The 24,645-nt window shown below is 44.0% G+C and overlaps 1 protein-coding gene across 3 annotated transcripts in view; it reads left to right on the top strand.

The window, feature by feature from the left end:
* The window catches only part of LOC119165114 (uncharacterized), a 75,709-nt gene that overhangs the window by 30,847 nt on the left and 20,217 nt on the right, over nt 1-24,645 (top strand). For 2 of the 3 annotated variants that reach the window (XM_075872432.1, XM_075872433.1), the window contains 6 exons: nt 2,747-2,850; nt 3,857-4,024; nt 6,730-7,131; nt 14,338-14,545; nt 14,895-15,042; nt 17,202-17,317. In XM_075872432.1, the coding sequence (XP_075728547.1) occupies nt 2,747-2,850; nt 3,857-4,024; nt 6,730-7,131; nt 14,338-14,545; nt 14,895-15,042; nt 17,202-17,317 (1,146 nt within the window). The remainder of the gene's footprint in view (nt 1-2,746; nt 2,851-3,856; nt 4,025-6,729; nt 7,132-14,337; nt 14,546-14,894; nt 15,043-17,201; nt 17,318-24,645) is intronic. The other variant, XM_075872434.1, reaches the window with a different exon arrangement.

Genomic DNA, 24,645 nt, shown 5'->3' with positions numbered 1-24,645 from the left:
GTTACGCGCTCTAGCTCCTCCTTCTTAGCTCTAAGCACCAATTCAAGCTTTTCCTTCGCCGCCTTTCGTTCTGCAGCCCGTTGCTCACGCTCCCTCTCCATCCGCTCCTCGTACCATACTCTAAACTCCGCTCCCGTCAGTCCCATTTTATCCGCCAACTCAATTAACTCCCACGTGTTCGTCATCGTGTTAACCGCGTCAAAAAATCTACTGGAAAAACAAACGACTTTGTCCTGTCGCGGACGCCAATTTGTGATGCGGGTTCTTGTTGCTGATTTGTTTCTCCCGGGCTGAGCCTCAGAGAGTTTTGTTAATAAGGACAAAGCCGTTCGGTTTCCAAGAAACACACAAAAAGTTTAATTGAAAAGAAAAAAGGCAAAGATTCCTCACAAAACAAAACACTTAATAAACAGTTGACTGGACATGACGAAACACATCTGTAAACACCCAACAAAAACGTTCAAAGTCAGTAACTAAACCTAACGTTCGAAAGGGGCTGAGTGATGGGAGTAGCGCAAGAGTATCGGTGCAGTCTCACCCACAAGTTGGTTTTCGGCGGTGATGAGAAACCGGAACGCCGTGACTCCTGCGTCACTGCGTGGGCTGGACGAGGACGAGGGAACGCTGGCTGCTGGCGACACGTCGAAAAGCCCTACCAAATCGTGATGGTTTCGGCTTGAGGAGCGTGGACACGTCGGAGACGGGAGAACGCAGGCTGGTGGCGACGCGTCCGGGAACTAGGGTCGACCTAGTCAAGCAGCTGGGCGCACAGCTCGGGCCCGGAGCCCGACGGCTGTAGCTCGCCTGCCGGAACCGAAGTCCGCAGGCTCTGGAAAGGAGTTCAGGACCGGATGGCCACGGTCCTTTGGAGCGGGAACCCGACAGCAGGAGGCCCCGGCCGGTGGAAGTCCTGTAGGCTCGGGTCCGGAACCCAACGGCCCATCTTCAGCGCCCGGTCCGGTGACGACCTTCCGCTTGCACTGCCTGCCTCGAATTCCCCTTGCTCTGGTCTCCCCAGGCTCCTGCTTCAGCTCTGGCCCACTTGTCTCGTTCTCATTGGAGATACTACTGTTTCGTGGTGTCAAGCCATTGGGCCTTGAAATCTCCGTGTTCGCTGCCCATTGGATGTTTTACCTTTTGTTTACTTCACGTCCTGCCACGCATCCTCGTGCTTGACGCTCTTTAACGTCGTCATTCTTGTTTAAGCAGCACCGCACGTGCACTCTGGTATTTCTCCTTTTGTTTTTTTTTTTTTCCGTGACGCGCACTTTTCGAAGGCGCGCACTTTGAACGCGCACCACACATCACACTGCCATATGATGAAGCGCCGCGGCGAAACACAATTATTGGAAGACGCTTGAGCATAGCCTTCAAGAGTAAAACGCGATTATGTAATAAGGTTTTCTTCTCCTCGTATCCTTGATCGAAACGCACTTCTGTATCATATGTATTTTTGCCCATTGGACAGCGGGCATCGAATGCTCATGATGTCTCCCACAATCTGATTAGCTGAAATATTCTCTAACAAATGTCAGCGTAAGGCATTTCTGTACATACATGCTCTTATCTTTATGAAACATCGGCATGCTTTTTCACTGGAATGACCTTGAAAATTTCCATCAGGTACTACTTTCTTTGTTAGAACTGGCATACAGTAAGGCTACGAATTCATGTGCGCACTGACGCGGCTCATAAGATGTGCTGGCTTAATTTCCTTTTGCAAGCTATATCATATTGACAACGACGCCGATATGATATAGCTTGCATTTTGATCGGTATTTCTTAGCTAATCATCCACATCCACCGACGTGCAAGTCACGTTCATTAGGCGAAAAAAGAACCAATCAGCCTACTCATATAATTTGCGGATAAAGGCACTATAATTTATATATTACGTGACCTTGGTGATTACAATATAATTTAAATAAAAGAACCAGAAGAGGAAGGCAAGGCACTTATAGGGGACGCTAATTGCACTAATATAAGTGCACTGTTGTAAATACGATTGAGATCTGAATAAACTAAAGTGGACCAAAAGGCAACTTGCCGCCGGCAGAGGTCGAACCTGCAACCTTCGTTAACGGTTCTTTGATCATAGCGAGTCTTTACTCTTCATGAGACTACAAATGGCAATTGTGCGTAGCGGCCACACCACGTCATTTTTAGATGTGCGAGTAATTATCATATCAGGCTTACGTAGTGTATAATAAACTAATCAAGCTATCGCATTACCAAATGGCAATGAACTTTTAATGTGTAATAAACTATTGATTGTTGAGTGCATTTTTGTCTTCTTATCTGCTGAGAAACCTACACACATTCATTTTAAAGTAGTGAACATATAGTTACGTATATAATGTGAAGGAAGACCAAGAAAAAAAGAAGCTTACAGGGGCGTGCGTTTTTTACCCAGTCATAAGGACTCTCGCCTGTTCGTTTCCTTTATCACAGTAAGCACATCGTGTATAAATGCCACCAACTTTGTAACAGTATTTACCCACGTATTCTGAAACAAGCGTTGACTCCGCTTTCACCCTGCACTTGACCGAACTGAGCACAGCGCTACCACTCGACTGAAAGTTCCTGAGTGGTTCTGGTGAATTGATGCCGATTATCGCCCAAATGTAGCGAGCATTCTAGCCTTGGACACTCTCGAGTCGAGGTGGAATGCCAAATGAAGGGAAGTTCTTGAATACGTGGTTTAGTAATATTTCTAAATAACTGAAAAAAATGAACTTATTTGCAGAGTCCCTCAAGCAGGAGAAAACTTGTTGGCAGTTGCCACGTGCGTATGCCTTGGGGTCTTGTTCTGCCTTTTAGTTTTACTCGGCTTAACTACAGCCAATGCAGGTAAGGGCACCCTTCACACTCTACTTGACCGAAATACACGTGTCGAATAGACAGACATAAAAAAAGATCATGTTACGTTGAATTTTTCTTGGCATTAGTAAGCTAGCATTACTGAGCTGCAGCTTATTTTTCATACTGTGCTGATACAGCTGGTGTTTCATATGTGTGTCTATAAGGCGGAGTAGTTTTTCGCTCTTACCAAGCACTTTTCATTTCTTTGCTGTCAGAAAAATGAACTCTTCATTTGTCCTACGCTCAATTGTGTAATTATGTATTTAGATTTATCAGAAAATTCTCTGTGAAAAAACATTATTGCCAGTATTACTTACCACTTCAAGTTACACTAGCAGAAAAGCAAACACGGCAATTATTTTTTATGCAGCTCCACCACAGCATAGTGCGAAGTTAGGAGGTCAGCGTAAATCCTTGAGGATGAACAAGGGTCTGCTCACTTGTACTCGGCTTCGTACTGCGTGCGTATTTAGCAATGTTAGTCACTGACGAATACCAAAGCAGAAGTTTCAGCAGTGTTTCTGTTGGTTTTCATTCGTTCCTTGCAATAATGGTGACTGGAGAGCGGTAGGTTTTCGGTGTCATTCGCAAAATGTCGAATTACTTGGCCGTAAAACAAAAGAATGTCATTACTTTAGATAAAGATGGAAAAGTAGAAGCAATGAAAAAAAAATTGCGGGAATAGATGATAACACTGCATACGACGTCGCATCAAAATTTCGCTCATGTTGCCAATGTGCCACGTAGTTGGAAGCAACGAAGAGAGCTCAATATACCAAATCAGCACATTAGTGATCCGTGCTGTTGTGCAGTGTTACATCTGGACTTGTCGGTATAGTATCTTGTGGACAAAAGTGTATCCTAACATGGCAGACGCAAATAAAACACGACAGAGACGCACTCTTGGCGCTGAGTGTGTGTTTCAATTTTGTGTGTGTGTGTTCTGCATGAGACGCGCTGCCCCTTATGTCACAAACTGCGCATTGCCCTGTAGCTTTGGACGAATCTACTGACACCCCCACGGAAGACCTCGTTTACGCTAGTGGAGCCTCCTCCTCTCTACCCGAGAATATATTAGTCCTAGAAACGGTTTCAACGAATCGGCACACTGAAGGCAGCCCAAGGGTCACGTCATGGAGGATGTCAACCTCAGCACACAAAGGTACGTGTACATTCTGCTATTTCACGTGCGATGTTTTAAAGTGGCTTCGGGGACAAAGTGATACAGCCTATATGAATATACGTGTTCCCAGCAATGCCAACGTGTACCTGAGCGTGGCAATCTACTGTGCAAGACTGGCACTTTTCTTAAGTCCCACTACTCGTCTACTGCTTCATAGTGACCTGCTGCCAATTTTGTTTTCTTTATTGCGCCAAGTATGAAATAGAAATAATGTGCAGCGAAGACAAAACCTGAGAAATTGCTCATAATAAGAATACCGCACATGTTTTCTTGAGCGAAAAGCTTGTGCTTAGTCACGAATGACGGGATCAGATCAAACTCAGGATCATTTTCTGAATCATTTCATTTTTCGTGTCAACCAAAGGAGAGAATACATGATTTGTATATACAGAAGAGCGTATCATAGTTACAAACTGAATTTGGACCTCCTGTGCATGATAACATAGTGAATCACACAAGTAAACTGGCAAATATGGGTCTTAATAATAATAGGAATAATATTATAGTATTAATGACTGATTCAAATTGAGTAAGGAATTATCTTATAAACAGCTTTAACAAAAACAGTGAACAAGTAATGTGCCATAATTGAAGAGAGTAAGAACAGTGTGGGACACAATTCAAAAGGAATAAACAGTAATGCAGTATAAAACATAGTAAAGTCCAAATCAATAAACAGTATATAAAAACAAATATACCAAATCACAGAAAGAGGTCAAAAGAATCAGGAGAGATGAGAAGACAGAGAGAAACTACCGAATGAGAACACCTGAAGCAGTGAAGAACCGGAATCAGACAAATCAAACAGAAAATGCCCAAGTTCAGATCGGAACCTGTGAGCATATACTAATTTTAGAATAAACGGTAGCGAATTCCTAAAAGCAAGTGCTGATAAATGCAAATACTGCTTGCCGTAGTTTGTGCGAACCGATGGGCAAAAAAATTATTGTTTCCAGCGAATGTACAATTGCCAGTAATAATGAGGGATGCTCTTGGTATTAAGGACACCGGGATACCATTCTGTAGGAGCCCAAATAGAAATATGTTGAGATTAAATATATTAAGATCGGACACACTTAGAATATTGTAGGAGTGCGATTACTCATTCGCGTTAACAGAATGCGATGAAAAATTCATTAGACGAATAGCCTGGTTTTGAATGGTATGCAATGATGACAGGTGACTGCTGCATGTGTCACCCCATGGTTCAATGTTGTAATTGAGGTGAGAATGCGTGAAAACATAATAAAGGGATAAGAAAGTAATAAAGGAGAAATGCAATTGCGCTTTGACAAGAATGCGTATACCATGAGCCAGTTTTTTTTTTACAGTAGACAGGCGTACATTAAATTTAAGGGGGCAGCCGAGTTACACACCTAAATTGTACAGTAATCAACTGGAGAAATATTGTGACTGTTGATGGAAATGGATTGACAAAGATCGGACGGACGTCGTTGGCGTGGGGTGAAGATGACCAAATTGGACTTATTATGGTTGATTTGCAGCTTGTCCTGTGTGAACCACGAGAAAATTTTCAGATCTTCATTTAGCATACTACTTAAATTGGATAGGCAGCCGTTAGATTTTAACAGCTTTTTTGCCTGGAGAACCCCCAACTGTTTTGTGTTGGAAATAAATAAATAAATAAGCGAAATATTGTCCTGTCTTTCTCGTATAGAATACACTTAGATGAGGAAAGGCTAGTCGGCAAGTATTGATAAACATTTAAGAAAGTAGGGGACCCAAGATGGGCCGCTGCAGTACACCTGTATTCGTAGTTGCTTCTTTAGAATAAGATCCAGAATTTCATCTATTTGTTTTCTGTCATGTAGATAACTTTTCATTAAAAGCAAGGGTAGACTGGTTATTTCTATAGCTTCTAATTTAAGAAGAAAAATGCGTTAAATAATAAAATGAAAGGCCTTACATAGGTGTTCAAATAGTGATGCTGCAAATTCACCTCTATGAATTGCCTTTTTGAGGTATTCGGTAAGTGTTATAAGCGCTGTATTTGCAGAATATCCGGAGCGAAAGACGGCTATCCATCGCCGAACCTGCTTTTTGCTGTTGTATTGTACCAGATGTCGATATATAAAATATATAACGAAGGACTTTAAAAATTTGTGAAGGGTGAGTTTAATATAACAATAATTTTATGGACTCGGAGGAGGCCTGTTGAGCCCTCACCCGCGCTACCATCTTGAACACCCGCTCCGCAAGTTGAAAACCACATTCCACGCACCATGTGAGTTGCCACTTTTCCTCGCCTCTGAGCGCGAGGTTCTTTCTGGTACTGCGCACATGCATATTCGTAGGTGAGAAGGAAGGTCCTGGCACACGAAGGAAGGTCCTTCCAACCCAGATGGTTATGACAAGAGCACGCAACGTCTCAGATATTGAATTTTCACGACTACTACGACCTAAAAAGCTTATGGTACTCTGGAACAAACAACACAAAGTTCCTCTGTAACTTCAAGAAAAGTACAAAAAAATCCAGACATTTTATTATCAACACTGCAGCTGTACCTGATTCGATGCGTATGAACGTGCAGCTATGAAGTGTAGGTAGGTGTAAAGTACTGAATAATATGACATAAGAGCTGCACGTTTTATGTAGTGGCTTCTTCATGTTTTTTTTGTTGAGCTGTAAGATCAATGAATACTGCTTAACATAAAACTTTCAGCAGCAACTACGGCAATGGCTACAACAGCAAATATCGTGACTATGACTACAGCAAGCTGGATAATGCCGAGCACGACAGCAGTGACCACAGCTGCGGCTACCTTAACGACTTTAACTACAAAAACCACGACTACCACTGCAACGACCATGGCTGTACCGGCTACAACAACCTCGACTACACCGATCACGACGGCAGTAAACACGATTGTGCCTACCACTACGACTGCAGCCACGACTACTACTTCCACAAGAAAAATAACCACGACGAGTGCAATGACAACCACCACAAGAATCACCAAAGGAACAACCACCACGACTACAGCCACATCAACCGTGACCAGTACTACCACGATCGCTACTACAACTACTACTACCACGACGACAACGACTACACTGAGCCCAGGTAAGCACCTGTTTTTCATACACTCCTGCACATAACCTCCATGTCAGCTATATATTTATATATATATATATGTTTAAAGTGAAATGTCTTATAGATTGGTACATTTAAAAGAGTGAGTGGTATTCATGGCAGGACGCGTGCTAAAATTTATCAACATGAAATGAAGAAGCAGTGCTGGAACAGGATGGAGACGAGAAGACACAAACTTGACGCTGTCGAGTCTTATAGTCTCCATCCTGCTCCTGCGTGGTTTCTTCTTTCATAGTATGTACCAACCAGCCCAATTCAAGACGCTAATAAAGAATCATTACATCGTTATCATAAGGAATAGCCAAGATTAGCGAATGCAATGCTGAAACTGGCAAGAGTAGCCTGTATTTACATCACTTCTGTGATTGCGGAAGTGTGTTGGAGAGCGCACTTCAGTAGAGCTTACGAACTTAACACGAAATCTTTACTTGGCTGAGTTGCTTCCCTCCGTTTGCCCAGAGTTACATTCCTCAGCTGAGGATGTAGCCTCTGTAAATTGCAGATGGAAGTTTTTCAAAAGTCCTAAGCGAGTGTCGCGTACCTTTTGTTGGTGGGTATTCGAGCATATTTGTTCCCTTCGAGCCTTGTTGTGGCGCTCCAGTTACGCCACCACCCTCACTCAAAACGCAATGTCTTAAGCTATTCGCTGTTGCTTAGCCTTGGCCTCCAGAGCCCGGAACACTGGGTCACCACGTCTTCGTCGGGTCCAAACTCTGGCAACTTGCCACTGTTTTTCCTCTTACACCGACTCTCAACTTCATCCTCACCACACTCGTCGCAGAACTTCGTAGCAATCTGCGCTAAGAGTCAGTGCTTTTATTACTCCTTTATATTTGCGTCGTACTTATACGAGTAACAATTAAACGAAGCATAAAAATGAAGCTATCATTCTTAGAGTGGCAAAATGAAGATGTGAGGGACGTCGGGGCTAGTAGCACTTTCGCTGCTGGTAAACCCTCGATGACTGGCCGTACACAAACTATGCGGATTCTACCCAGCCGCAGCTCCTATAGTGGGGACTGTGCGACTCATGTGCGACTCGTTGCTCCACAGGCGATATATTATCGGCAACTTCATTTAAGGAAAGACATTGTTCAATGCAACATTAGACTCAGCGATCACCACACCAATTGAATACAACATCTATTTGTACTTTGCTGGCAGTCCAATGGAGCAGCACAACCACTGCGCGGGATCGAATCCCGGCTGCGGCGGCTGCATTTCCGACGGAGGCGAAAACGAAGGCAACCTGGTTGCTTGGGCGAGTTGGTACGACATGATTCGTTATGGCGCTGTTTCTATGTGAAACGGAAATGTAGGCCCGTATGCTCCGATTTGAGTGCACATGAAAGAGCCTCAGGTGGTCGAAATTTCCGGAGCCCTTCACTACGGCGTATCTCATATTCATATGGTGGTTTTGGGAGGCTAAACCCAACATATCAATCAATCAATCAACAAAACCACTGAAAGTCTGGCAGTACTGTTGAATTTCCGCACTTGATGACGCTGGCGTTTCTGATGGAAGCACCTCTGCTTGGTAAGTAACATCATGATTTTAACAGAAGTGCAGCCACCTTAAAAAAGGTTAAAATTGATACCCTCATGATAACTTTGTCGGAAATTGAGTCAACAAAGCTCCCGCCAAGCAAGGCTCCATGAGGGGAACCACGACGTCTTTATTGCGATAGCAGTTGAATGAACAATCTCGGCAAACTTTCCCGTCACCTTCATGTCATGAATATGAATATAGACGTGTAGATAAAACACAAATAAAACAATTTCGATGCACTCCACCGGCGATTCAAACAATCTAACCGGGATTTTAAGCAGTGACGCTCCGCAGCGTGCTGCTTTAGAGTACTGAGCCACGCGTTATTCATGTTTAGATGCAATAGGGGTGAGATATTTACCTCTGATGGCTTCCATATCTCAGACAAGCTTGAGCGCATTTGCTAGCACGCATCCTTCCTAGAGTTTCTTACGCTTCTAAAGCTGTCCTTGAGACGGACACCCATAACTGGCCCCTTTCTGTGAACGCTCGTGTTGTTGAACAAACAAAAAAATCACAGCATATCCGCGGAGTGACTGATGATGAGTGGGGCGAAGCGTCCGTCAGTCCATCCGCGCTTCTGTCCGTTCGTTCGTTATTGCTTCCGTTTTTGCGTGCGTAAGTCCGTGAGACCGTCCATGCGTCCGTCTGTGCATCCTTCTGTACATTCGTGCGTCCGTCCATGAATCCGTGCGTCTGTCCATACGTCCATCTCTGTATTCGTCTGTGCGTCGATCCCAGTATACGTCCTTGCGTGCGTCCGTCCGACCACCCGTCCCTCTGTCGGTGCGTCTCTTCATTCGTCCATGCGTTTGTGCGTTCATTCATTCATCCGTGCATATTTATGTGTGTCCGTTCGTCCGCGCGTTCGACCATGCGTACATTTATCTAGCGAACACTCCAAGTACCGCCATCTCGCAATTTTTCATGTGTTCATCATATAGGTACCGCCATTCAGCGGACATTCTAAAGACTAATCTAGAGGTGGGTGGCTACCTACTACAAGGATGCCAACGACGACGACTGTTACTACTATACATACGTACATCGCGGATGGAGCACCCACGGCTTGGTGCTTCACACCTAACAATATGTCAGAGCAACTAGTTTTATTTCTTGGCACTAATTGAAAGACACAAGCATAGTGAAAGTTCTTAGATTACACTTGTTCTGTTTGCGCTGGAGCGTTCTTGTTGAGCTTCCGTATATGTGCTTCAGCTGCTCGTCAAAGGTGTGCAGCTGCTTGCAGTTGTTCATGTAACATTCAAATTTCTTGCTGTCAAATTCATTGCTTCGCTCTGAAACTGTGACTATTTTCGCGTTGATTTTTTTAACACCAAAGTGTTTTAGGCTGGCATCCATCAATACTTCGGTGACATATTTCAGTCACTGAAATAATGTCACAAATACGCACAATCAGAACGAATACAGAAGAAGTTTGCTTCAAGAGATTCGAACCCGTGAAGCCGGGTACGCTAACCACTGCGCCATGGTTACTTACTTTGTAAGCAATGAACGATACGTCCTTTATATCTACCACTGAAATGTTTCAGCCTTCTTGGTAAAGTGCAGTGATTCATCATGACCATCACCTATGCGATTGGTTCCTTCAACACGTCGTTTCTAATCGTCCGTCCCATTCGACGCTTTTCCCGAAGCAGGAGTGCGATCACGGCCGGTATGGAGTCACGCCCTCGCTCTCTCTTTTTACAGCCTAAGCAGCCGTCGCGAGTACATTCAAGCTGTTTTTTTTACAGTGACCACGGTGCTATCCGCGTGAGGGCATCGCGAGCCAAACTGGCAAAGCGAGTTTGGCCGCATGTTCATCATCCTCATCATCAGCCTGACTACGTCCACGGCAGGACATAGGCCTCTACCATGTTCCGCCAGTTAACCCGGTCCTGTGCTTGCTGCTGCCAATTTATACCCGCAAACTTCTTAATCTCATCTGCCCACCTAACCATCAGTCTCCCTCTAACCCGCTACCCTTCCCTGGGAATGCAGTTAGTTACCCTTAATGACCAGCGGTTATCCTGTCTACGCGCTACATGGCCGGCCCATGTCCATTTTTTCTTCTTTATTTCAGCTATGATATCCTTAACCCCCGTTTGTTCAATAATACACTCTGCTCTCTTCTTGTCTCTTAAGGTTACACCTACCATTTTCCTTTCGATTGCTCCCTGCGTCGTCCTCAATTTAAGCTGAACCCCCTTTGTGTGTCTCTAGGTTTCTGCTCCGTAGCTAAGTACCGGCAGATACAGCTGTTATATACCTTCCGCTTGGGGTATAGTGGCAATCTACCTGTCATTATTTGAGAGTGCTTGCCGAATCTGCTCCACCCCATTATTATTCTTCTAGTTACTTCAATCTCGTGGTTCGGCTCTGCGGTTATTATCTGCCCTAAGTAGACATAGTCTTTTACAACTTCAGGTGCACTATTACCTATCTCGAAGCGCTGCTCCTTTCCGAGGTTGTTGTACATTACTTTCGTTTTCGGCAGATTAATTTTTAGACCCACCTTTCTTCTCTCTTTGTCAAACTCTGTAATGATGAGTTCCAATTCGTCCCCTGAGTTACTCAGCAATGCATTGTCTTCGGCAAAGCGCAGGTTACTAAGGTATTCTCCATTAACTCTTATCCCTAACTGTCCCCATTCTAGGCTTCTGAAAACCTCCTGCAAGCACGCGGTAATTAGCATTGGGGAGATTGTGTCCCCCTGCCTTACACCCTTCTTGATTGGTATTCTGTTGCTTTCTTTATGAAGCACTATGGTAGCAGTTGATCCCCTGTAGATTTCTTCCAGAATGTTTATATATACTTCATCTGCGCCCTCATTCCGCAGTGTCTGCATGACGGCTGATATTTCGACTGAATCAAACGCCTTCTCGTAATCTATGAAGGCTATGTATAGTAGCATAGCCTTCATAGCCTTCATATATGTATAGCAGATCTGATGTTACCTGATCCTTACCAGCAGCTTTGCCTCTTTGCATGCTCTCCAAAGCTTTTTCGACTTCTTACATCATTAAGGATGGGGTGTCATCTGGGTTACTGCTAGTTCTTATAGTATTAAGGTCGTGGTTTTCACGGCTACTGTACATGTCTCTGTAAAACTCCTCCGCTATTTTAACTATCTTATTCATATTGGTAGTTATTTTGCCTTCTGTGTCCCTTAGTGCATACATTCGACTTTTGCCTATTCCAAGTTTCCTCTTCACTTCTTTGACGCTTCCTCCGTTTTTCAGAGCGTGTTCAATTCTCTCCATGTTATACCTTCTTACGTCGGATACCTTACGCCTATTAATCAACTTCGAAAGCTCTGCCAGTTATAATTTGTCTGTTGTACTTGACACTTTCATGATTTGACGCTTCTTAATTAGGTTCTTTGTTTGCTGGGAAAGCTTGTCAGTGTCCTGACCAACTACCCTGCCTCCAACTTCCACTGCACACTCCGTAATGATACTCGTCAGATTATCATTCATTGTATCTACGCTAAGTGTGGTTTCCTCACTAAGAGCCGAGTACTTGTTCTGCAGCGACACTCTGAATTCCTGTACTTTTTCTCTCAGTGCTAGCTCATTGATTGGCTTCATGCGTATCAGTTCCTGTCGTTCCTCTTTCAAGTCTAGGCGAATTCGAGACCGTACCATTCTATGGTCACTGCATCGTTCGTACCTTGCCAACCACATCCACATCCTGCACGATTCCTGGGTGTGCACTTCTTATAAAGTCTATTTCGTTCTTATTTTCGCCATTAGGGCTCCTCCATGCCCACTTGCGCTTTTTTCGTTTTCGGTAGAAGGTATTCAAAATCCGTAAATTATTTTGTTCTGCGAATTCTACTAGTAGCTCTCCTCTGGCGTTTCTAGTACCGATGCCATTATCTCCTACTGCCTCGTCTCCAGCCTGCTTCTTCCCTACTTTTGCATTAAAGTCGCCCATCACTTTAGTATACTGTATTTTCACCTTACTTATTGCCGATTCGAGGTCTTCATAGAAGCTTTCAACTGAAGCGTCATCATGGCTGGATGTAAGTGCTTAAGCCTGTACTACCTTCATCTTGTATCTTTTATTCAGTTTAATTACAATACCTACCACCCTTTCATTAATGCTATAGTATTCCTCTATGTTGCCAGCTATGTTTCTGTGAATTATGAACCCCACTTCCAGTTCTCTTCTGTCTGTCAAGCCCCGATAGCAAAAGACGTGCCCATTCTGTAGCACCGTATAGGACTCATCAGTCCTCCTAACCTCACTGAGCTCTATTATATCCCATTTAACACCCCCTAGCTCCTCGAATAGTACAACAAGACTTCCCTCACTAGATAAGGTTCTAGCGTTAACCGTTGCCAACGTTGGCAATGTTTAATGCCGCATGCTCGTTGCATTGCAAATCAGTTTTCCTGGCCACTTTCTCGTGCTGAATACTGTCAGCTTTCGGCAAATGATGCACCTTCGGGAACGGCGCGCTTTGTTTGCCAAGTGAAAATGTGACGTGGTGTAATCTCGCTAGCATCGCATGTAGAAAGCTCGGAGAATAGTAGAGGTGCGTGTGGGGACTCTCTGGCTTTCTCGGCACTCATGCATTAGGCAGTGAATGCGCACACGCGAAGCTAAAAAGATTTCATTTTTGAAGACTGAAACAACTTATATTTAGTGAAATCTAACATGCTTGAGGCTCATGTGTTTAGCTTTATCGCTTAGATGCACGCTAACAACTCAATATGTTTGAAGCCCCGCCGTGGTGGTCTAGTGGCTAAGGTACTCGGCTGCTGACCCGCAGGTTGTGGAATCAAATCCTGGTGGCGGCGGCTGCATTTCTGGTGGAGGCGGAAATGTTGTAGGCCCGTGTGCTCTGATTCGGGTGCACGTTAATGAACCCCAGGTGGTCGAATTTTCTGGAGCCCTCTATATGCGTCTCTCGAAATCATATGAAGGTTTTCGGACGCTAAACCCCACATATCAAATTATGAGATGGTTGGAATTCCAGGAGCTTTCCACTACAATGCCATATTTAAACAGGCATATTGGGGTTTCGATATGATAAACGTGTGGTTGTCAAACTGATAGCCTGTACTATGATAGGTTCAGTAGCCAGAAAGTTGAGATTACGGGCCACTTTGTTGTGGCTGAGCCCATCGACCGTACTGCGTGTGTATAGGGTTTTAGTGCCACAGCTACAAAGCTGCTGGAGGGAAAATTGTTGCTGGAGTGGAAGTGAATTTTCCTATCGAAAGTTTTTCAGCGCTTATTGTGGCTTTTGTGTCTCCTAGATAGGCATACTGTCAGCTTTCGGCAAATGATGCACCTTCGGGAACGGCGCGCTTTTTTTGCCAAGTGAAAATGTGAGGTGGTGTAATCACGCTAGCATCGGTAAAACATCACAAATATGTTCAATATTTGAAGTGATAATGACGTCCTAAGTGTCGGTGATCTTGCGTTATGATGGTGTCGTAAGACAAATTTTTTTACGCGATGAGTATCCTTCACAATACTAGTGTTGACTCCTCCAACGCCGACGCTCAGTTTGTGTTTGATGACGCATACCTATGGCTTTCCTCCTGATTTTGAATATAATTAGTAGACACCGAAGAGTCATGCTGTGTTTCGTTGCTGTCTATTCCCAGCGAAACTGATAATCTGCACCGTAAGCGAGACAGCCACCTCAGAAGACATGTACCCGGATGCCGAGTACTGTGACTACGTCTTCTATACCAACGTGATCACATCAAACGGCCACATTCAAGCGGAAAAGGACCCCGTCAGTTGGAATGTCTTCCAGAGGAGGGGCCCAAAGTACAGGCGTGTGCAGCTGGGAATTTCGTTCGATTTTCAGTAAGTGAGATACGTTGTAGGTACCACTTATATGTATTTATGCTGTTACAAGAGACACCTTTCTGGTAAAGAAGAGGATAACACTTGGAAACAGGAAATTACCTCTTTGTGTTTTTGTCAAAGGCAGTTATCGTTCTTTATAGAGGGACACACACAGTAATCGATGTTCGTTAAGGTGACTATATTGCTCTTACATAATTTCTGCAGTGCTCTTTAGTGATAATACATATCCTTTAGATGAGCCGATTCATGATTACCAAGTAATCAAGCATTTATCTTGATGTAAAAAACCCGCTGTGTTGAGGTGGCTTGTAAAATCAACGCAATAAAATTTGAACTTTTAATGCAGAAATGTAACTCCAAATGGTTTGGACGATGCCTCCAGCGACCTCGATGCACTACGTAGGGAAGGCATGCGGCACTATGGACTCCTCACTGTGCTTTCGTTTCAAATGAACTTCCGGGAAACCGTTTGGAGCACGAAGGACGTACTTGAGGTGCGTGTTTGCGGCACTTGAGTGCCCAAAACTTTTGAATTGTTACGTACAGTAGTTGTACTGCTCATTGTGTTCCGTTTTTCAAGACATCAGAAAAAATAAGTCACAGCTTCTCCGCAAGTGTTAAGCAGTGCGAGCGGCAGACAGAAATGTGTGCGTTAAATAGAGTAAGGTCTATTAAAATGCCATCCGTAATAAACATAGTAGAGTGAGCTGAATTTCGGGTGTTCTGTCGCCTCTACGCGAAGCGTGCGGCGCGAGCACAGAACGGGCGATGGTGCGAGACGTTCACTGAAGTTCGTGGAAGAAATGGACCCGACGGCACTATTTTGATCGAAATTTGCAATTGTCGCCTGAGCAACGCAGCTCCTTCTCCACTGGCACCCCTTACTCGCTCTTTGCTCTCGGAGCCGGCTGGTGCATTTTATGTTTGCTTGAGCTACAGAACCCTGCAACCTTTGCAAGCGTTCTCTCCCACGTGAATTCTAGGGCGCGCGGGGTGATTTAATTAGGATTTTTTAAAGCACATTATGGCCACTGCTAAGTGAACCACGAGTTCCCATATAATTGTTGCTGCTACCGCGTATACTATTTCTACCCGTCGACATCAGTGACGCAGCGCTCCTTCGGTATTACGAACGCGGGCCATGTCACTTAATGTAAAATGCGGTATATGTTGTTATGTTAGACTGTTTGTACAGGACGGCGGCGACGAAGTGCGTGTCATAATTTGTGGGTAATAAAGGTAAAAAAATGTAACGTCCACTGAGCAACTATTTGCGCTGGGCGTCACTAAATATCAAATCATCGTCGCCGCTTATTCTTCCTACACACGAAAAAATGCAGCTCCACTGCCATGCGACATAAGGAATAGCGTAGCAAGGGCAGGAAGAGAAGTTGGCAAAGTCAATGCACTTTCGTGTAAACTGTCGACGAAAAGATCTCAAGCAAGCCTATTGCTTTTGTCCAGCGTGAGTAGAACCTTGTTGGCGAGATTCACAAGTGCAGTGCAGAACATGTCAGCTACATTTCTTTTTTTGCTGAACTTTAATACCAACTTTCTGCTCATTACAGCAACTGAGATACGTGTCGTGTGGAGGGATTTTCGTGAGATTGTTTGCCTTTTCAAGTGCACTGTCGTAAAAACCCGGTGAGAGAAAAAATCTGTTGAGACTGGTCGTGGTAACCTCTCATGAGGTGTGCCGGAGAGTCCCGCATGTTTACGGAATGTTTTTTTAAGAACCTTGAGTAAAATATTGCAACTACTTCTGGGTCAGATATGTTGTATACGTTATACTTTTCTGGTTCATTTTTGCCTGGTTTCGAACAATGATAGCCTCAATATTATTTATTTTTGAGCGCTTTACTTGTGGCCTGGCACTGCGAGATGAGATTCATAAATGAACAATGCGGGCCTCTAAACTGGCATGCACTCACAGGAGACCCTAAAGCCACCTAAAATCACTTATTGGCACCGCGGGGAGGAGGTCTCGTATTAGCTTATGCAAGTGGATTTCAACATCGAAAAAACCTATATTAAGCCCTACGAGCAGCCCGTGATGATAAAGTTAGAATTGTCGTTGTTGCTTTTAAAATTTTTTGTATGACTACTGGGCCAACAATGTTAAACTACTCTCTCAAAAAAGAAAAAAAACTTTCGTCAGGGCTGCGATGAGACTGGTACAATTTGCTTTACCTGTGAAAGAATGCTGGCATAAAGGGGTATTACCAGCCAAATAAAAAATTTCCGAGGAACGTACAAAGGAATGATGGCATGTAATTTATTGCACTACGATGGCCCCTTGTATAACAGCGCAGTGGTCTCTGCGCAATTTTTTATAAATCTTCTTATACTTTCTAAAAGCCCAAATTTATATGTTTAAATGGGCACCATTAACTAAGAAAATACTGGCCTACTTACCATCATTTTGCATCTGCCGTGGTTTTCGTTGGGGAACACTGCTCGAACGCAAAACTGTATGTCACGCCGACGGCTGTTCGAAGGATTCAACATGCTACCAGACGTGTGCTTAGATTTAGGTGCGCGTTAGAGGTCCATAGGTGGTCGAAATTCACTGAGCATTACACTATGGCGTGTCTCACATCGTGGTTTGGGGATGTATAACAATTAATAAATTCTACATTTTATGGTGTTCCAGAAAATGAAAGAGATACAGCGCGAGGAGACATCGAAGATTGTCCTCGCTATTGGCTCCTATGATTTCGGTGGTACTTATAAAAAAAACATGAGAGACGTCTTCCGTGACGCGGTAAAGTAAGTAATTCGAGTGTACATCCTTTCTCCTTTGCCTTGATTGAAGGCTTCACACCTTGACGAAGTGAAATTTTGGTGAGATCGTGGGGAGGCCTACTTGCTTGTAATTGTGATGGCGTTAGTACCTTCACAGACGTTCAGCGGTTCTTGTACATAAAATTTGTCAAAATGTGCTAGACAGCCAAATATTTATTGTATTAGAAAAAAGAAGGAAGGAAGACATTGAGGAGGATTTTGGGGTAGAAGAAGATTGGTAGGCACATCCTAGATCACGCGGGCTAAGAAGCTAACTGCACGAAAGTAGATTCATGGGGCTCAGTAGGGCGCTCACGTATCCCCTTATCTATCGCTTCCAAATAGAGGGGCACAAACTGGATCTGTTATTTCGATATATATATAGGGCATGGCAGTGTAAAATTGAGGCGTCCCCTGTTCGCTATGTTTGAAGAGTGGAAAACATTTGATTTGCAGGGGCAAATGTATTAACGTCCAGTTTCCGGTAGGCTGGAGTGTGCCTATTATGAATTATTTGAAAATTGAATGAAATGGTTTTTTTTTCCTGACACGCGCTTTGAACGGAAGTACAATCGAACGTGGCTGCACGGACACTTTTACTTTAGGAGTTTACAAGAATATGTATACCTAAGGTAAATACTAACAAGATTGGCTAGTCGCGAAAAGAAATTTCAATGAAGGCTGCGATTGGTTGTAGCTCTATCAGGATACACTCCCAAGCAATGCCAAGAAATCGACAACTTTAATAAAATGAATAGTACCAAATCGTTGAATACCGAAAGAGGATATAAAGCTGAAACAAAGAGCATCATAAAGTGACCAGAGAGGCTGTGGACCACGTAGAATATGTGAAACAAGAAAAGAAGGCAGTAACTGTTAGAGATCAGAGGACAGCAGAATGAATAAGAAAACAACCCGGAGTGTAGCAGATATGTCACTTGACATAAATTGAAAGAAACAGTCCTAGGATTGTTACGTATTGCGTAGTACAGACAACGGTAGGAGAGAAAGAGACACAGAATGGTTACGAAGAGAAGACAAACGCATAATAATGCCTTGGGTAAATCAAGAATCTTGAAGGAATGAAAAAAGAATCCACTTCCACGGAATACCATAACCTGGAGATCATCGGAAGGTGACTTTGTCCAAAAGAACAGGCTAATATTGATGATTATAATGATCGTGATAATTATCGAATATATGTTGGAGCTTGAGAGGTTAGAAAATTATATAATAAATTTGCAGTCTGGCTCGCGCGAAGTTCTACATCGAAAAACGAATTATTTAGCTATTCAAACCTACGTCAACAACCTTCGCTTTGGCGCGTTTCAAACTAATTAGACCGAACACGGAGACGTGGAGGGCCGAATCGAACAAAGCTCGCTTGACAAAAAAGGCGTGCATTCACTTAAATTTCAAGCAGTGTGCAGCCAGATTTTCATGAAAGTTTAAAATTTTGGAATTATATTTAAAAATATGAACACGAAAATATTGTTATGAGTTGTCTTTCAGTACTTAATTTTACGTTACCTTTTAAGTGTTAGGCCTCATGCAAGCCAAGTATTTCTTGTTATAGCTGATATTGTAGTGGCACTGCAATTTTAGTTGTTTTTGCAAGAGTAATAAATATTTTGGAAATGAGGTGTAGAAAAAAGTTCGTATTTCTCCTCTCTAACTAATAGCTCGCTATATGAATATGTGTTATGCAAAGTTAAGCTGTAGTCGGGAATGTTTATGTGAATGCTAGGAGGAAATCACTCATGGCTTGCTTTCGTGACACAAAAACGTGGGACATTGCTGTTTTTGTTATTTTATGGTTATTTCAATATACTGCAGACTGTCTCTACAAGAAGGAGAGATCATACAACACAAAAGGGTTACAATAGTGGCCAAAAGTGACAAACACTTTTCAAGGAAACCTTTCACTACTGGATGACGTGTTAAAAGAGTTTAAACAATACGGTCCTAAAGCACATTCGAGCGCACACAAACCTTACACAAAAATATACTATTGTACTGGGAGAACATTTTGTATTTTAGAAAAAAATATTAATTTTACCATCAAAAGTTTGTACGCTTCACACTTCACCGCACAAGATGCTACATTAATTCAGCATGCTATTTACGATGAAAAAACATAGTTGTTATTAATTTTGTTGGGTATTTCTAGCAGCCGTATATGCTTATTGTGGTTGGTTCTTGAGGAGTGGCTTAGAGTTTCGAAATCTAAGTCGACGAGAGAAACCGAGAGAAGACCGCGTTTCTAGCTATAGGCGGCCTCTTCGAGTTCAAGGTCGTGCTTTTTTGGCTTTCCTCCATGCCTGCGACCTTACAACGTATTATGCATAATGTACTGGCAGGATTGAGGTGGCATATTGGCCTTGTGTGCATATAAAATATTGTCCTCTTTTCCTCAAGCTTCGATGAACATCTCGGGTGCCTTGAAACAGTACTTCAAGCCACCAAGACCTGCGGGCTAACTCTGAAGCCAGAAATGTGCTTATTCGGGCACGACGAGCTCTTAATCATTGGACAAGCGATTGATAAGTCTTGACTCCATACCGACCCATGGAAAACAGCCGCCATTGCCACCTTCTCGCCACACATCGACAAGAAGGCAGTACGACGATTTCTTCGCCTGTGCGCCTATCACGGGCAGTTCGTTAAAAACTTCACCCACATTTCCGAGCCACTCACTTCACTAACCTTACCAGGACTTACGAGGAGTTCAAGAGAGAAACGCAACAAGAGGAGGCATTTCAGGAAGTTGAAGGTGAAGTTGAAGTTGAAGTTTATTCATCATTGAAGCGTACATCTTTATTGAATGGTTTAATGGGAAGGGAGGGGCGAAAAGGCAACTAAATGCCAGACAATGCGCCAATCCCCGCCCCGACCAAAATAATGCACAACACCCAGTATATCTTTAGAGCATGAACACAAATTCAATACAGCGAAGAAAAAAAGATGAAGAAAAGAAAGAAAAGAAGATGCAGCGAAAATAAAGAGAGTGCAGAGGGAGAAGAGATAAGATAATTCACGACGCTTATACAGGCACTTTTTACACATTAAAAAGAAACCTTAATAATACAGTCGTAGTTTTGACCAGTTATTAACAAGTGACAGGTCACGAAGTGCATAGGACCCTGGCTGGCTTGCACAAATTTAAGGCGCAATACATTTAGTTGCCTTTTCGTCCCTCCCTTCCCATTAAACTATTGGATAAAGATGTATGCTTCAATGGTGAATAAAGTTCAAGTTCAACTTTAACTTTAACTGAAACGGCTCCTACCGACTAATCTGTTACTTGCGCATTTTGACGAATTTACCGAGACAGAAGGATGCCCCGCCGCGGTGGTCTAGTGGCTATGGTACTCGGCTGCTGACCCGCAGGGCGCGGGTTCGCATCCCGGCTGCGGCGGCTGCATTTCCGATGGAGGCGGAAATGTTGTAGGCCCGTGTGCTCAGATTTGGGTGCGCGTTAAAGAACCCCAGGTGGTCTAAATTTCTGGAGCCCTCCACTACGGCGTCTCTCATAATCATATTGTGGTTTTGGGACGTTAAACCCCACATATCAATCAATCAATTACCGAGACAGAAAACACACCGACGCAAGCAGTGTAGGACTCGCGCAACTCTTGTGCAGAAGACTAACGGGCTGTAAATCTTTAGTAGTTACGCTAGCTGGCCGCTATCCAACGCTGAAGAGAATCATTCCACAACAGAAAAAGAGTGCCCTGTTATCATCTGGGCTATGTCGAAGTATCGCTTCGGCATCTATGGCAGGCGCGTCAAAGTTGTAAGCGCATACCACACCTTGTGATAGCTAGCTACCTTGAAAGACCCGTCCGGTCATCTTCCAAGATAGAGCCTGAGACTTCAAGAATATGGTTACGGGGAGAAGGCGTCTGAAAACTACCTTAACTTTAGGTAAACAGGCAGGCATACAGTATGGAGCCGTTTGCACTAGCTCGCCCTATACATCCTTCTCTTTCCTATATCGTTCATTTGTGACACCCCATAGCATCACCCCTGGCGGCAAAGGCACTATCTCGGTGCTTGGTTGGTCCGAGCAATAACGCTTCAGCACGGGTGACGTGAACGTCAGAACGCGATCGCGCGCTGGCGGCGTTAAGAGGTTTAATTTCACATGTCACGTCAGTGACTTGGCGCACCACATGGTACGAACCCGAGTACAGCGAAGTCAGTTTTTCGCACAGGCCAACTCGCCGTGACGGCGTCCAGAGAAGCTCTGTGTCACCTTGAGTGAAGTAGACATCTTGGTGACACGCGTTGCAGACCAGTCGTTGTCGTTTTTGCGAATCGCTCAGACGCAGGCGAGCAATCTCACGTGCTTGTAGAGCTCTAGAGATCACATCGTGGGCGTATTCTGATGTATGGCTAACGGCAAGAGGGACCGTGTCAAAAGGCAACGAAGGTTATCGTCCGTAAAGAAGGAAAAATGGCGAAAAACCTGCAGTATTATGCCGGGACGTATTAGAGGCAAATGTCACAAATAGGAGCGCGTAGTCCCACTCACGATGGTCGGAAGAAACGTCCATGGCGAGCATGTCCATGATGGTTCTAATTAGCCTTTCCGTGAGTCCATTGGTTTTGGGATGATACGCCGTTGTGAACTTGTGCTTTGTAGCGCAGTAGTGTAATATGTCTTGGGTAACTTGTGATAAAAAGTAGCGACCCTGATCAGTAAGCAGTTGCCGAGAAGCGCCATAGTAACATACGGAGAGACGGAGGAGTTGTGGGACCACCGAGCCTAAAGATTATATCTCTGAGGTGAGGATCACGGCTTTGCTGACATGCGATGTTGCTGAACGCGGAAAGTGCCGAAACGCAAGTAAACTCATCGCTCTCCGAAAGGTCTACTGGGTCTACTGGATGACGCGACAAGCAATCAACATCCTCATGGTGGCGGCCTGATTTGTAGACAACCATGTAGGAATATTCCTGTAGCCGTAGAGCCCACCGGCCGAGACGTCCACTAGAATAATTTAAGGACGACAACCAGCAGAAGGCGTGGTGATCAGTGACAATCGTAAACGGGCGTCCATACGAATACGGCCGAAAATTAGCCACTGCCCAGACGAGCGCGAGGCATTCGCGATCTGTGATAGAGTAAGTTTGCTCTGCTGGCGATAAAAGACGGCTAGCGTATGCAATAACGCGCTCGCAGTCATGCTGTCGTTGTGCTAAAACGGCTCTGATTCCGAGGCCACTGGCGTCGGTACGCACTTCCGTTGGAGCGCATATATCACAACGACCGAGAATCGGTGGCGTCATAAGTCTAAGGGTCAGTTCAACGAATGCTCTGGCTTGTCCAGGTCCCCACACAAAAGTCACATTTTTTAGTAGTTCCGTGAGTGGGCGTGCGACGTCAGCAAAAATCCTCACAAATCTACGAAAGTAAGAACAGAGGCCCACAAAGCTTTGAACGTCATTCGCAGAGGTTGGCACAGAAAAATTTTTGACGGTGCGAACCTTCTCAGGATCGAAACGAACACCAGAAGAATCAACAAGGTGTCCAAAGACAGCTGCCGGCGGCCGATGTGACATCTTGACGAGTTTAGCTGAAGCCTTGCATTGCATAAAACCGAAAGAAATGTTGAGAGAAGCTCGAGGTGAGTTTCGAAAGTTGGCGAAAAAACAATGACGTCATCAAGGTAGCATAGGCAGATTGACCACTTGAAACTCTGGAGAAGAGCGTTCATCATTCGTTCGAATGTAGCCGGGGCATTGCATAAACCGAATGGCATTACTTTGAACTGATATTGCCTGTCGGGAGTTATAAATGCTGTATTTTCACGGTCCAGATCATCAACTGATATCTGCCAGTACCCGGAACGAAGGTCGATGGAAGAGAAATTTGCTCCACTAAGGCAGTCAAGAGCGTCATGTATCCGTGGTAGAGGATACACGTCTTTTTTATTGTAACTTTGTTAAGATTTCTGTAGTCGACACAGAAGCGCCAGCTGTTATCCTTCTTTGTCACGTGCACAACGGGCGAAGCCCAATGACTTGAAGAAGGTTCAATGATGTCTCTGGCAAGCATCTTGTCGACTTCTTGCTGGATCACGTGGCGCTCGGGTGAGGAAACCCGATAGGGTCGCCAGTGTACTGGATTTGCACCGCCGGTGTTGATCGGATGCTTTACGACGGTCGTTTGACCTAGGGGTCGGTCGTGGAGATCAAAGACTTCTTGATACGACGCAAGCAGGCCCCGAAGCGCAGACTTATGCTGGGCCGGGAGATCACAGGCAATAATTTTAGTTATGCAGTATAGTGTACTGTCCGACTGAATACTGGCAGACTACGGTGTATCCTCTGTTAAGGCGGATATGTGATAGTCGCCGGCCGGGGCAAGTGTTGCAAGGGATATCCCCCGTGGCAGCACTTCAGAGCAAAGTCCAAAGTTCAAATAGGGAGACATGCCACGTTGTCCTTCATTGTGATGATGGTATGTGGGAACGCAACATTGAGCGAACACAGGACGGTAGGATTAGGTTTATTTATTTCAGTTTATTTCAGTTATTAGTACAGAAAAAGGAACAGTATACAAAGTATATATACAGGAGGAGGTCCGAAAGCACAAGGCTGCCGGGGGACCTCCTGTTCGAAATGGGATTAAAAAATTTACTCAATTAGCAGTAGCAATGAACACAGAGAGATGAGTAAATTGATAAAACCAACACTAACTAAGAAACAAGTAAAAAGAAGAGTGGAATAAACAATATAACAAGATAAAAACATCTAGTAGTTTATTAAGTACGAATACAATTGTTTTTTAAATGTGCCAATAGTCGAGCATTGCTTGATGTGAGATGGCAATGAATTCCATAATGATAATGCTGAGAAATATGCAGTGTGGCGACCAAGATTAGTGCGGATAGTAGGAAGTAGAAAATTTCCATTTGAAGCGAATCTAGTACGGTTTAAGTTAGACAAAGCATTAGGATAAAAGACGCTTGATGGGACAAGATGGTGCAAGGATTTGAACAGCATGATAATGAGATGATATTTAAATAGACTAACAGTAGAAAGTATTTCGAAGTTACGAAGCAATGATGATGCACTAGAACGATATGAACTGAAAGTCATTAGTCTGATGGCTTGGTTTTGAATGTGCTGAATGGGAGATAAGTGGGTGAGGTATGTATTTCCCCAAGTGGTGATGCAATAATTATATGGCTGTGAATAAAAGCATAATACAACTTGATTAGAGTTGAAATGTTAAAGTAGTAACGTGCTCTGATTAGAATCCTGGCACCAAATGCTAGTTTTTTGCGCAAATGAATAACATG

This window comes from Rhipicephalus microplus, chromosome 8 (genome assembly GCF_043290135.1).
Source record: "Rhipicephalus microplus isolate Deutch F79 chromosome 8, USDA_Rmic, whole genome shotgun sequence".
In the NCBI taxonomy this organism is placed as follows: Eukaryota; Metazoa; Arthropoda; class Arachnida; order Ixodida; family Ixodidae; genus Rhipicephalus; species Rhipicephalus microplus.
The sequence above is the reverse complement of the archived record's forward strand: the minus strand, read 5'-3'. Positions and strand labels throughout refer to the sequence as shown.